Below are 12460 nucleotides of genomic sequence, written 5' to 3'. Positions count from 1 at the left end.
GAGTTGGCTAGCCCTGCATCACCAGCAGGACTGTCCATCCCTGTGTTGGGAAGGGCAGTGCTTGCCCACCATGGAAGCCCACAAGCAGAATCTGCCTGCTCAGAGCCCACTGGCAAGCCTAGCCCTCCTCAGCATGTTTGAACACCCTCCTGCAAACATGACACAGGTGTGTATACAGGGTAAAAGTATTTGCTGGTTTTGTCTGTACTGAGTTGATGTACACTGAGGCTTTTAGGGATGATGGTTTTACTGTGTTCATATTTTATATCCTTTCTAATATCAGCAGACTGTATCACACTGAAACTGTAAATTGATATCATGGGTTGGTCATTTCAGAACAATGTCCAGCCTGCAGCAGACAGATATGCTGTACTTAGGTTCAGAGATAAGGCTTGCTTTGTCAGTGGTAAAAGTATTATCACCAGTGTTACTGGTCGGTAGCTGGGGTCTGGAGCACCCCACTTCCTCTCCTGCTGGTCCCAAGGCTCCTCCTCTGACTTTCCCTGCAGGTAAGTGTGGAGTTCAGCAAAGTTCACCCACCACCACCAGGAACAGCCTGAGCAACGTGGCTGTGATAGAGAGTGATAAAGCAACAGCTATCGCCACAAGTTACCAGCACGGGATTTATGGCAGTGAAATTCACCTTGAAGAGTGAGGCTTCATCCTGAAAAAGGGCACAGAACAGTTCAATATGCCAGCGAGCTGCTGCAGAGGACAGGAGACAGTAGGTCTAAGTGCCTCATGGAGGCTGTTTTGAGATTCTTTTATAGATTGCCAAATAAATCACAGGCATGGCAGCAACAACAGCCTTGGTGGGGTCTTTGGAGGGGGAGATCCATTAGCTGCCTAACACTTGTGTCCTCAACTGTAGTGAGTCCAGAAGGCGCCCGAGGCTCCTGGCTGTGGTGCTAATGCCTGATTTCCCCCAATTAGTTGCGTGATGGTCGGTGGGACAGGAGGCTGAGAGGGTGAGCAGGTCTTCCTGGACAGCACGGTGGGGGATGATTAGGCAGGGACTGGCAGCGTTCTCCTGCTGCTGCTACTGCTACTGTACGGTGCTTCATGGAGGGGATGCAGAGGCGTAGCAGGCAAGCAGCAGGAGAGTAGGATGCCACATGGCGAGGAGGAGGAAAAGAAAGAGGTGGAGGAGTAGGCAGAAGGGAGATTCAGTTTAACATGGCATGCCAGGCCTCCACTGCTGCTTCCCTCCCTCAGGCCTGCTCATCATGAATTTAATTTGCGCATGGGGTGAGGGGGATTTTGTTGGCATGGTTTTATTCTTATTTGATGTACTCCTTTGCATGGCAAATGCTGGTAGTGTGCTCATCGTTGTGCATATAGGCAAACGTGGCCTTGAGTGTACTTTAGTGTAAGGCCCTGAATCTGCAAACACATGAATAACCTAAAAAGCAAGAGGACTTAGTAATATGCTTTAAATGACACCTGCTTGTGTCTCTATCTCTTTTTCCTTCCACCTCCCAGTATACTTTTGCTTCTGGATAGCTAGTTTGAGCTCAGTATCTCAATTAAGATTTGAATACAGAAAAGATAGTGGTTTTTGTTTTTTGTTTGTTTGTTTTTTTGTATCTATAGGTTCACCTCACCTACATATATTCAGTAAAACAAACAAAATCCACTCGTACCCTGTCCCAGGTAAGATTCAACACAAGACACCTTCTTTAGCAGGAAAGGCTCAGGAAGGGTCAGGCTTCAAATAGTGGCAGTTGGTATGCAAGGGCATTGCTGTTTGGAAAGATTTGTCTTAACCTGACTCAGAAGAATTTAGGAATGCACTTTGGTAGATGATTGTTTGCTTCGCTCATAGGCATTAACTTGCTTTCTTAAAAAAGTATATTTGGGAAAGCATCTATTGAATTTTTGAGCAATTTAGCAGAAGGCAATGCAATTACCTGTAATTCTGAAGGGGGATCAGAAAATTCACAAAAGGTAGAATAAGCATATATATATATATATACACACGCACATATATATATATAGGTTTAAAAAATCAATTCCTAAACACATTTCTGGGCTTTGGTATGGAGGCTCGGAGCAGCACCAGACAGCTCCCTCTTCTCAGAGGCTGAAACACTGCCACACAAAGATACAGAGACACGGGAGCCACTATTCAAATGTAGCCCCTCAACTTTGCCACAAGTGGGTTCTATTTTGGTCCTTGCTTTTGAGGCTGCTTTTCATGAAGGGATCAGAGTTTTTCAGCTCCCTGCCATTACATGTTGCTGTTGACCTCTACCTGCTTCTAGCTTTCAGAACTTTGTTTCCATTTCCATTTCTTTAGTGTGAAGGTTAGGGATGGGAATCTGTATTTTTACAATCTTGGTGCCAGCTGCTGTGTGCTGTTGTACTGTGGCTCACTTTTACCTCTCTTACATTTTCTCTTGTGTTTCTAGACCTGAATTGTCCAAAATATCTGCTGGAATACAGCCTCTGGACCTACATATCCTGGTGACTAGGGACGTAAACTGTTGTATGGCAAATCCCGACTTGATCAAATTGGCAACAAAGCCTCAGGAGTTATTTAGGCAACAAATGACCACTGATTTCGGTAGCAGGTAAGCCCCAAATTAAGGATCTGCACATTATTTTCTCTGTGACTTGATGTGTCCCCTTCAAAATCAGTCTTTTCTAAACTACCTTTTTCTTTCCTCCTCTCAGCAGACAGTTGTTTTGGTTATCCCTGTGCTGCTGTTACATGATCTCTGGCCAGCATTTCCAGTGGGCTATCATAAATCTTCAATTTCTTGTGTTTCATGTTATCTTAGGGCAGCTCAGTTACAGCCAGGCCATGGGGAAGCTAGCAAGGGAGTGACCCTGCAGTCACTGGGCATCTGCAAATTCAAAGGTGTGCAGAGACAGGCACAAACCTTGAGTACCATCCACATATGACACTGACTAACTTATTCCAATTGACTCTCTCCTTGTACAGCTCAGTAGCCTCATACTGAGTAATAACATGACGTTTGATATTGCTGTTGTTGAAGAAGAGAGGTAGAGGTGGTATTGGGAGATGGATTTTTAGCAGTTAAAGAGAACTGGCTTTTAGTCTTTATAATCCTGCATTTTTGTGTTGGTCCCACAGCTTGGCTGGGTAACCTTTCAAGGTTATAGGAACACCTTTTATGCCTAATTTTGCTCATTACTAGCAGAACCATCTCAGCCTTTATGAATCACTGGGAGATGCAAGTGAGACATAAATGCAAAAATAGTATTACTGGTATTATATTATTATTTTTCCCAAGGAAATCACTGTTTTCCACGAAGCAGAGCACATGATTTCTTGTTTATTGTGTAATAATAGCCTTGTGTTCTGATGGTAAGTAGGACACAGATACAGCTTTTCAGTGATGTATAGTACTCTTTATTATCTTTAATTAAATGCTATTCCCTTGTATTGGAACATATTCTATGATTACACATGTTTACAGTATCTAAGTAACTTACCATCAAATACACTAATGAAAATCAGTGCCCCAAAGCGACTTGTGCCTTTTGTCCTGTACTATCCCACACCTCTCACATTTTTTATTTTTTTTATTATTACTTGTAGTTTCCATTTTAAAAATTAAAGGGTTGAATTAAACACTTCTGTATGAATTTCCTCCAACCATCTCTGCTTTTGATCTAGGGACATGTACCTATCTAGCTCTCTGCCCTTCCCCAGAACAGTAACCCCTGGGGATACCATAGAGCATAGAGATGATACAATTTAATAAAGTCACAATAAAACATCCAAGGCCTTTCATACTTTTTCACTTTCTTTAACTCAATTTATTTTTCATTTCATGGACAGGGATTTAGTCCTGGTATTAGTTTATGATTTTGCTGAAAGAATTACCGAACACATACAAAACGGAAATATTACTTTTATTATTTATTTTGTGCCATGTATACCATAGGAAAGAAAAAAAAAAAAAAAGAATTGAAATCACTTCAGTACTGCTGTGTTTTTCATTACAAAGTTATTACATATAGAAATTACTCCAAATTATCTGAAATGAATGGAAATTATGAGGTTTAAATTCCCCAGGTTACTGCAAGCACAGCACTGGAAATTTATTTTGTCATCTTGCTGAACATAATTGCTACAACAAAATTTCTTCCATTTTACAACCGCAGCATAACTTATTTATACCAGTGTTGTTGTAATTTTACATCAATAAGTTGCATGGGAAGGAGTACACAGGTGGTAATTGAAAACAATAATTTGTAGTGGGGTCCAGGTGGAACAGTTGGCTCAGAAAAGGCTTCATCTGCTGTTCCATACATGCTTCACATCAATTTGGCCTTTGACTAGGGTGCTATCAAACCTCTGGTCTACCTAGCACCAAGGTGGCCTGATCATCCTAAATTACATTTCAAAGTGTCAGTGGAGGTGAGAGCTACCGATCTATCATCATGGCACTGACCTGCAGCCCACCAGCAGAAGCAAAAGCAAGCTGCCTGAGGAGAAGGCAAAATCAAAACTGGGAAAGTGGCAAGCATGATCCTGGATTCAGGAGCAGCATCCTTCAAGGAACTGACCGGGAAGGAAACACAGTCCAAGACTGGAGTGTGCATGTGGGAGTGCACAAGCATATGTTCTTGGCGTGTTACAGCCAATACCAGCTGTTGCCCATAGCTTTTCAGCTTGACCTCATCCTCAGTGAGGGTGGCAATACATTGTCATTTGTTTGTCAAAGGGAATGATGTTATTTGATCATTTTCAATTAAGATGTGAGTAGTTGCCTGAGACAGAGCAATGACGTTCACATTCATACTTTGTTTCACTCTTTATGAACAGGAATGTGTAATTTGGGTGCAATACACAAGCACTCCCAGGCCAGGCATCTGCACTTCTGCGATCCGTAATTGTCAACAGGAATAATGAAACTGCAGAGGCTGGTACTGAATCTAAAACTGATGAATTTCCCCGATTGAGTTCTGTTGCCCAAGTTAAAATAATAAAAATAATAACAATAACAGTGCTAACACGTTACTATGGATATACCCTATTTAAATAAAGTAGGAAGAACATAGAGGAATAAAGGACAAGAATGAATGAGTTGCTGTTCTCTTCTGATGTTCAGATTTGGATTTTCATGATTCACAAGAGACAGGCTGGAACATTTCTGTCATGAGTTCAAGCAGAAGATTTCATTGCTATGTTCAGAGCTTATAGCCCTTTGTTATTTTAGACAATCCAAAGATTTCAAATCCTCTTAAAATCATCTAAGAAGGGAAAGAGAAGAAATTGGTTGAAACTTGCTCTTGAAAGCAGAGGAGTTCTGTATGGATCCCAAATTTCAGGTTGTATAAGTTCTGAGGAGAACCCATGGAGGGAGGAGGGGTTCTTTGTCCCCTTCACATGCAAACCAAATCGCACATGAATATCTGTCTCTCACTAGACAGTGTTAGGAATTTCCACAGTGGAGTAAATTTTAAAAGTACTTTTTCAGATAAAAATACCCCTAAATTTCTAGGAGCTTTTCCAGGATTCTTATTTTTTTTCTTACAGCACAATTTATGCTGGTTCACAAAACTCAGCTTATTGCACCAAGCAATGACGGCATTTGTTTTCTAAAGACACAAACAACCCTTGGATTGAAGTTGTTAGGGAAGACGTGCCAGCTTTTTTAAAAAAGCCTCCTCAGCAACAGTGGGTTTTGCCCATCTTCCTTTCTTTCTTCGATTTTTCTCTTTATTTTTTGTAAATAGCAGTCCTCACCGGGGTGTTATGTGGATGCCCAAATGGCGTTCACTGTAAGACAGAGCATATCTAGTAGATGGGATGCTTGACTCTTATTTACTTTCCCCTCTACCTTGGCCTGTCAACATGTGTATGTAAATGCAGGTGGCCCATTGCCGGTTGAGAGAAGGTGCTGGAGAGAATTGTTATCTGTTAGAGAGAGCCTCAAGTCACAAATGTAGGGGCAGGTCTTGTCCTCACTGCATTCCCTGAGAGTCCTGCAGGTGATTTTGGTGGGGACACAACTGAATCTCTACTATCTGAAAGTATGAATCTTAAACAGACCAAATTCTGCCTTTAGGAATGTACCAGCTGCATTGAGGAAAGGAAACAGAGCCAAATCCTTCATTTTATCTGAGTAAAAAATAAATAAATCAATCAATCAGTGTTTTCCTTGCACTCTGGCTTACTGGTTCCACGATTATTACTCTATTTTCTTTTTTTTTTTTTTCTTTTTTTTTTGGGGTGGGGAGAGTGTGGGGAAAGATATTGTTTTGATCTTGTTAATTTTAATTGAAAAAAGGTGTGGGAGAAAACTGAACCCCAGCATTTGCACTGTTACCTGGTATGTTTAACATTTGGAAAGAATTAGAAAAATGAAAGACTCTGGAGGAAAAAAACAAATACAAAACAAAACAAAACAAAAAAACCCTCAACACAAAACAACACACACACACAAAAACACAACCAAAAAACCTCAAACCCACCAAACCCCACAGCCCATTGACTGAGCAGGGGACTCCAGGGAAGGTTTAGAATGCAAATGTTAAGAAAATTTCATTTTCTGCCTTCACTCCTGGAAACATCAGGAAGTGACAACCACCAAAAATAAGGAGACCCCAAATGTCTTGAAAACACAGCAAAATCTGCATTGCTTTTGCCTCTCTCAAAAAAGTCTTGGGAGTGGGGCAGAAGATAATACATTTTCCTCTTAAGCCTCCATTTCACTGCACTCTCAAATATACCAGCGTCATGGAAAAGAAAATCAAGTGAATAAATGTTGCAATTTATATATATTTGAATAGATAACAAGAACAATTTTACTGTTTGCCATAAATGAAAAACCCCACCAAATCATTCCTCTAATTGAGGTTCTGAAGCTCTGTTTATGGCTGCAAAGTGATTTGATGCAAAAAAATTACACATTTTGAGTTATTATATCACCCAGAAATTTGATGCCACTTAACTATGTAATTTTCAGAAATGATATAAACCCACTGCAGAAAAATATTCAGGGAAACCCAAAAGACCTCTTTTTATCTTTTTTTATGGGTCTAAAATGAGAACTCGCAGAGATCCTTGCACTGTATGTGAAGGCTGAACTGCCACCTCGGGAACTTTATTAATATGTATGTAAGTATGATCTGGTTAGATCCTGTGTTTCTGTGTCTTTTCACAAGGTGGAGCGGCTAACTAAGCCGATCAGATCAACACCCTGTGTTTATTATTATTTCTCTTCCCAAGCAGCAATATTTAAAGATTCAAAGAGAATGAGGACAGCAGCCACATTTATGTCAAGACTGTCTCAAACCTCCTTCCTTCCTCCCTTCCCTTCCTCTCTTCCCCCCCCCTCCAAGTCCTAGATCTGTATCAAAAACAATTTACTTCTAACTTAGCATGAGCTTTCTCAGTAAAGACTGGGAAGAAACTAAAATCACATCACACAGAATCTGCAGCTCCAATTTTTCTTCCACTGTAAAGTTATTTGAGCAAATGGAGAGAAAGTGGAAATGCATTCAAAATGTGTCCAAGTGACGTATCAAGCTTATCCCCTGTGAGGATATTTTGACTTCTTCTTTGCACTGAAGCCACTGCTGTTTATGTATCTATATCCATTCAAAATTTTATCTGAAGACATTGCACAATTAAAAATAAAAAATAGAAAAATAAAAAAAAAAAGAAAAAAGAAAGAAAAACCCAGCTGAACATGTGTATGCAGAGTTCTTGACTCAGCATGCCTTGTATATAGGATAAAATAGAATATTTAACATCATATGAGCTTGATTTCCCTTATGATGAGGACAGTGTTTCTGGATGAGAACTCTTCAAGTCCCTGGTATATTATGAAGACAGAAAAGATGATTACCTTAATACAAGTTATTTTCTGCAAGAGAGTGCTTTCCCCCCCCCAATTTTAAGCAAGGGACTTTAGCACCTTTGAAGCTAGCTAAAAGCCTGTTCTCTTCTTGCAGGTTTTGCTCCCGTTTTGCCTGGTTATTTTTATTTCTTTTGGAGATTTATTTGTTGAAGTCGTTGTTGGGTTTGTGGTGTTTTTGTTGTGGTTACGTGGAGCTGCGACCCCAGGTTCGCAGGCTGATGGCGGGAGTCCGGGCTGTACCGTTCCCCTACGGCGGGCGAGCAGGGGCCGAGGCACGGCCCCCCTTTCCCGGCCGCGGGTACTCAGCACGGCCGTGCTAGTCCAGGACAAAGCGGGGAGATGCCAGGGCCGCCGCCGCCTCCCGGGGCAGCCCTCGGGGGTGGGGGTGGGGGGGCTGCCGCCACCGGCTACGGCGGGGCCGGGGGGAAAACAGAAGCTCGGGGCCAGCTGCAGATGGAGGCGGGTCGAGGGATAGGTCAAGGTTAGAGAGAGCTTGCTATTGATCTGGCTTTGAACGCGAGACAGGGAGAGCAGAGAGACTAAAGGGGGAGCTGTGAGACAAGACATTAACAGCTTTCAGTGCTAATGATCACAAGTGCCAGACGGGAGGAAAGAGGAGACTGAGAAATCAGTTTGGAATTTTTTTTTTTTTTTCCTTATTGGGATGTATTTTCGGAGGAGGAAGAGGAGGAGGAAGGTTGGGGGCTCGCCTCCCTCAGCCCTGCCCGCACCCGACGGGAGGGGGCTCCGCAGCCGGGCGCCCGCCTGGTCAGTCATTGGCGGCCCTTATCTCTTGCTCTCAGTGCTCACTGGAAGACACTGGTTAATCAACAGATGATGCCCAGTAACTTCCTGATAAGCTGCGCTCCGAAGGCCTGCAGCTCGCTGAGAAACGGCCGCAGCCGCTGCGGACTGGACTTTGCCCCCCACGGCCCCGCCGTGACCGGGCCGCAGCCCCACCGAGCCGGGCCGCGCTTTGTACGGCAGGCGCGGCCAGACGAAGCCTCCCGGCCTCGCAAGCTGGGAGGCAGGAGTGATCAAAGCGGGGAGAGGAGTGAGGGCAATCCCCAACCCCGCTGACCGGCCCGGGCCCCGTTCCCCGCGGATGCAGCGGCCAACGGAAGGGAGCCCTTTCCCTCCACCCCCCGCAGGGTGCCGCATCTCGACCCCGGAGGCTCGTACGACGCTGCCCGGTAGGGTCGGCGCGGGGCCACCCGTCGGGGCCCGAGGCCGCGGGGCCCGCCCTCCCCTGCCCGGCGGCGGCGAACTCCCGCCGCTAACACGCTCGCCTTTCTTTGCAGGACCCTTCTAAGCAACCCAAAACACACTGCGAATAACCTGAACAGCTTCAGCGCCGTTAAATGGCTTTTACGTGTTTGCCGTGCGCTAACACAGGCGAGCGTTGAACCGGGGGGGGGGGGGGGCTGAGGAGAGGGGCACTATGAGGCTGGCCCGGCTCTTCCCGCCCGGGCGGGGAGCTGCGTGGGGGCCGACTGCCCTCGGCGTGCGGCCGGACCGGGTGCCGGCAGGCCGGGGTCTGGCAGCGAGCTGTGAGCGGGCGGGCGGGTGTGGGGAGGGAAAGGCAGATTTGTTGGAGGAGGCGAGAGCGATGCTGTTTAGCCAAATTCTACTCAAAGCTGATTAAAGGCACCGAGATGAATTCTGGTTCCCCCCCCAAAGGCTCTCACGCAATTTAATACCAAAAAAATACTCAACGTGGAAAGTAAATGACAAGACTGAAGAGCGGCTCTCAGCCTGCTCCGGGTGGAAGCTGGGTTACTTGGGTTTCTGTTCCATCTGCCTCCAAGCCCTCCCCCCTTCCAAGTCCGTCGCCCTGTCCAGACCTGGTGCTGAAAAGCTGTTCGCACCGAACAATTTCCTTGTCTGGGGGCGGGGTAGGGGGAGATGGAGGCAGAGAGAGAAAAAAAACCAAACCAAATAATCGCAGGAGATGTGGTGGGAGAGCGGAGGTAGAGGAGAAAAAGTTGGTTTCCAAGAATCTCCCAAGTTAGAAGCGCAGGCCGTTGTGGGCATTTACCTGCGTGTGAAAAAGGAGGACAAGTGCACCGAGATTCGGTCCCTGGGAACTCGGCGTCTCTCGATTCGTGGCTGAGACTTAGTTTCTCCACGGGAAAATCCTCTCTGCCAGGATTTTAAGGGGGGTGGGGGGGAAGAGAGAGAGAAGAGGGTCGGAGCGCGTGTGCGGATCGGGTGTGCGCGCGTGTCCCGCTACCATCACACTTCGGGTAGGGAGAGAGGAGGGAGAAAAAAAGAGAAAAACCCGTCTCCCTCAACCCACACAGATATTTGTGTTGGAAAACTGTTCGAAAGAAATGCAAGGGGGACGTGCTCGCCGCCGAGGAGCTGCGGCGGCGCCTGGAAGAAAGAGCGGCCCGAGTTCCCCCTGGGAGCTGCCGCTCCCGGGCACGGACGGCGGGGAGCGTGACCCAGCGCCGAGCCCGGACGGCGCAGAACGGCCGCCGCAATGAACACCAGCGCAGCGGCGGCACCGGCGGGCAGGGCTCCGCAGCTTCCAGCCCGCACCTGCCTCCCCCGATCCCGGCCACCGCCCCCCGCCCTGCCGAGCCCCCGCCGCGCCCGGGGAAGTTTGGCCGTGCGTGAGGATGCGGATCTGCTCCTTGCCCCCCCGCTCTCCTCCGCTGCCGGCACTCCGCGCACCACGAAAGCGAAGCTGCACAAAGCCCGGAGCGGCTCCGAGCCCTGCATGGGCTCGACTTGGTGTGTGTGCGGTGCGTGGTGTGCGTGTGCGTGTGTGTGTGTGTGTGTGTGTGTGTGTGTGTGTGTGTGTGTGCGGGTGTGCGCGGTGTGTGCGAGTGGCGTTTCTTGTTCTCTCGCAGGGTACAGTGTTAAAAAGCCACCGCTAGTCGCCCCCAGTGCTCCTACTCTCTGGGTCTTTTTGTCTCTAGTGCAGATTAAACGTCACGTCCGCACTTGAACTTGAATTTTATCCCATTGTACAGAGGCAGCCCCAGCCATAGAGAGACAGAGCGCTCCCAGAGAACCAGGACTCCGCCATCTTCACATTGCAATATATAATAGTAATAGCCAGCACCAGCCCAGCTGCACTGGGGGCTTCCTTCCTTCCAGTCCCAGTGCCAGGCGAGGGGGGAAGAGTGCAAAGTGGTGCAGGAGCATTGGCAAGCCAAAAGCACCCGGGCAGAGCAGTGCCACTTGAACTGGGAAAGAGGAGACACAGTTTTGGCTACCCCTTTTCAAAAAAATTCTCTCTATATATCTACCCAGCAAGGGTCAATTTCTGAAAAAACATTTTTTTTTTGGCTTTTTTTTTTTTTTTTTGTGTGTGTGTGTGGGGGCAATCCCAATTCTAGTACTTTTTTTTTTTTTCCTGCTTTTCAGATTTTTGCTTTTTAATTTTTTTTTTCCTTCCTTTTTTACCCTCCTGGTGGAAGAGCGCACTTGCCAATTTGCCAAGCACTCTGGAAAGAGAGAAAAAGAAAAGTGTCACTGGCGGTGCATATCCTCCTAAGTTCAAGAAGAGATCTGGAAGTCCAAGTGGCAGAAGCAGTGGAGAAAAGACAGTGTGTGAAAGAGAAAAAAAAAGAGCGAAAAAGACCTGATGATGATGATGATTTTTAATTGAGAGGGGATCCCATCCAGTGCACCACAGCAGCGACAAAAAGGAGGCGCTTTTTTTTTCTTTTTTTTTTTAAGAAGAAGAATTCGATAAAGAAGAAGAATAAAGAGGAAAAAAAACAGAGGAGGATCGCCCCCCCACTACATCCCCCCAAACCAGTGCAGCTCTCCAGGCGATGCCAGTGTAAATGCCAGGGCAATGTCCCGTCGCAAGCAGGGAAACCCACAGCACTTGTCACAAAGAGAGATTATCACACGTAAGTTTGAACTTGGAACCAGACCGAGACGAAATCGAGGAGCAAAATTAGGGAAGGGGAGGAAGCTGGGGGGGGGGGGGGGGGGGAAAGACTCCAGGAGAAACCAAAGCTGGTAAATGACTTCAGAGAGAGGGAGAGGAGAAGGGAATTAAAGAGGGGAGGGGGGTGTGTGGCTAGGGGGATGGGCTGGGGGTGGAGGGGGGGAGAAGCCCGAAGTTTGCTGTGCGTTTTTGCAGCGGTGCGGAGGTGAGGCGGGCAGGCAGGCGGCTTGGAGCGGGGAAGGCGCTGCCAGCGGGGCGAGCGTCGCGCGGGTCTCCCCTGGGGAGCGGGAACAGGGGGCGGCGGGGCGAGGCCCGCTGCTCCGGGCTGGGCCGGGCCACCCCGCGGGACTTTGCTGCTCGCCCCCGGCCCTGCTCCTCGTTCCCTGCTCCTGGGATAGCGCGGAGCGGTGGGAAAAGTTGCTTCTGCGTGACAGGCGGGCCGGGGAGGGGGAGGCGGATCAAGGTGGGCAGCGAGGGGGAAAGCAGCGGAGCGGCGGGGGGGGTACTTAACGGAAAGCACGTGGAAGGGGTGGCAGGGGCAGCTCGGGCCGGCAACGGCGGGCGCCGAGCTCCCGTCGCGGGGCCGCGGGGCAGGTAGCTGGGCAGGCTGCGCCCTGCCCGCCCCAGGTGCATTGCCGGAGGGGGAGATAGCTCTCCTCCAGAGAGGGGAAGAAGCAGGATCAGCTCGGCTAGGGTTAGAGGC

General features: G+C 47.5%; 1 protein-coding gene across 4 annotated transcripts in view; it reads left to right on the top strand.

Moving 5' to 3' along the window:
• The first annotated feature begins 10676 nt into the window (after positions 1–10676).
• Positions 10677–12460, top strand: part of BCL11B (BCL11 transcription factor B) — a 96633-nt gene continuing 94849 nt past the window's right edge. Inside the window, exon 1 of one of the 4 annotated variants that reach the window (XM_062627871.1) lies at positions 10677–11716. In XM_062627871.1, the coding sequence (XP_062483855.1) occupies positions 11659–11716 (58 nt within the window). In that variant the 5' untranslated portion in view covers positions 10677–11658. The remainder of the gene's footprint in view (positions 11717–12460) is intronic. The other 3 variants (XM_062627873.1, XM_062627874.1, XM_062627875.1) reach the window with 3 other exon arrangements.

The sequence above is a fragment of the Pezoporus occidentalis genome, unplaced genomic scaffold, assembly GCF_034315485.1.
Source record: "Pezoporus occidentalis ecotype Australia unplaced genomic scaffold, CSIRO_AGI_Poc_V1 ctg31, whole genome shotgun sequence".
NCBI classification, from domain to species: Eukaryota; Metazoa; Chordata; class Aves; order Psittaciformes; family Psittacidae; genus Pezoporus; species Pezoporus occidentalis.
Note: the sequence above shows the minus strand (reverse complement) of the source record. Positions and strands in the feature narration are given on the sequence as shown.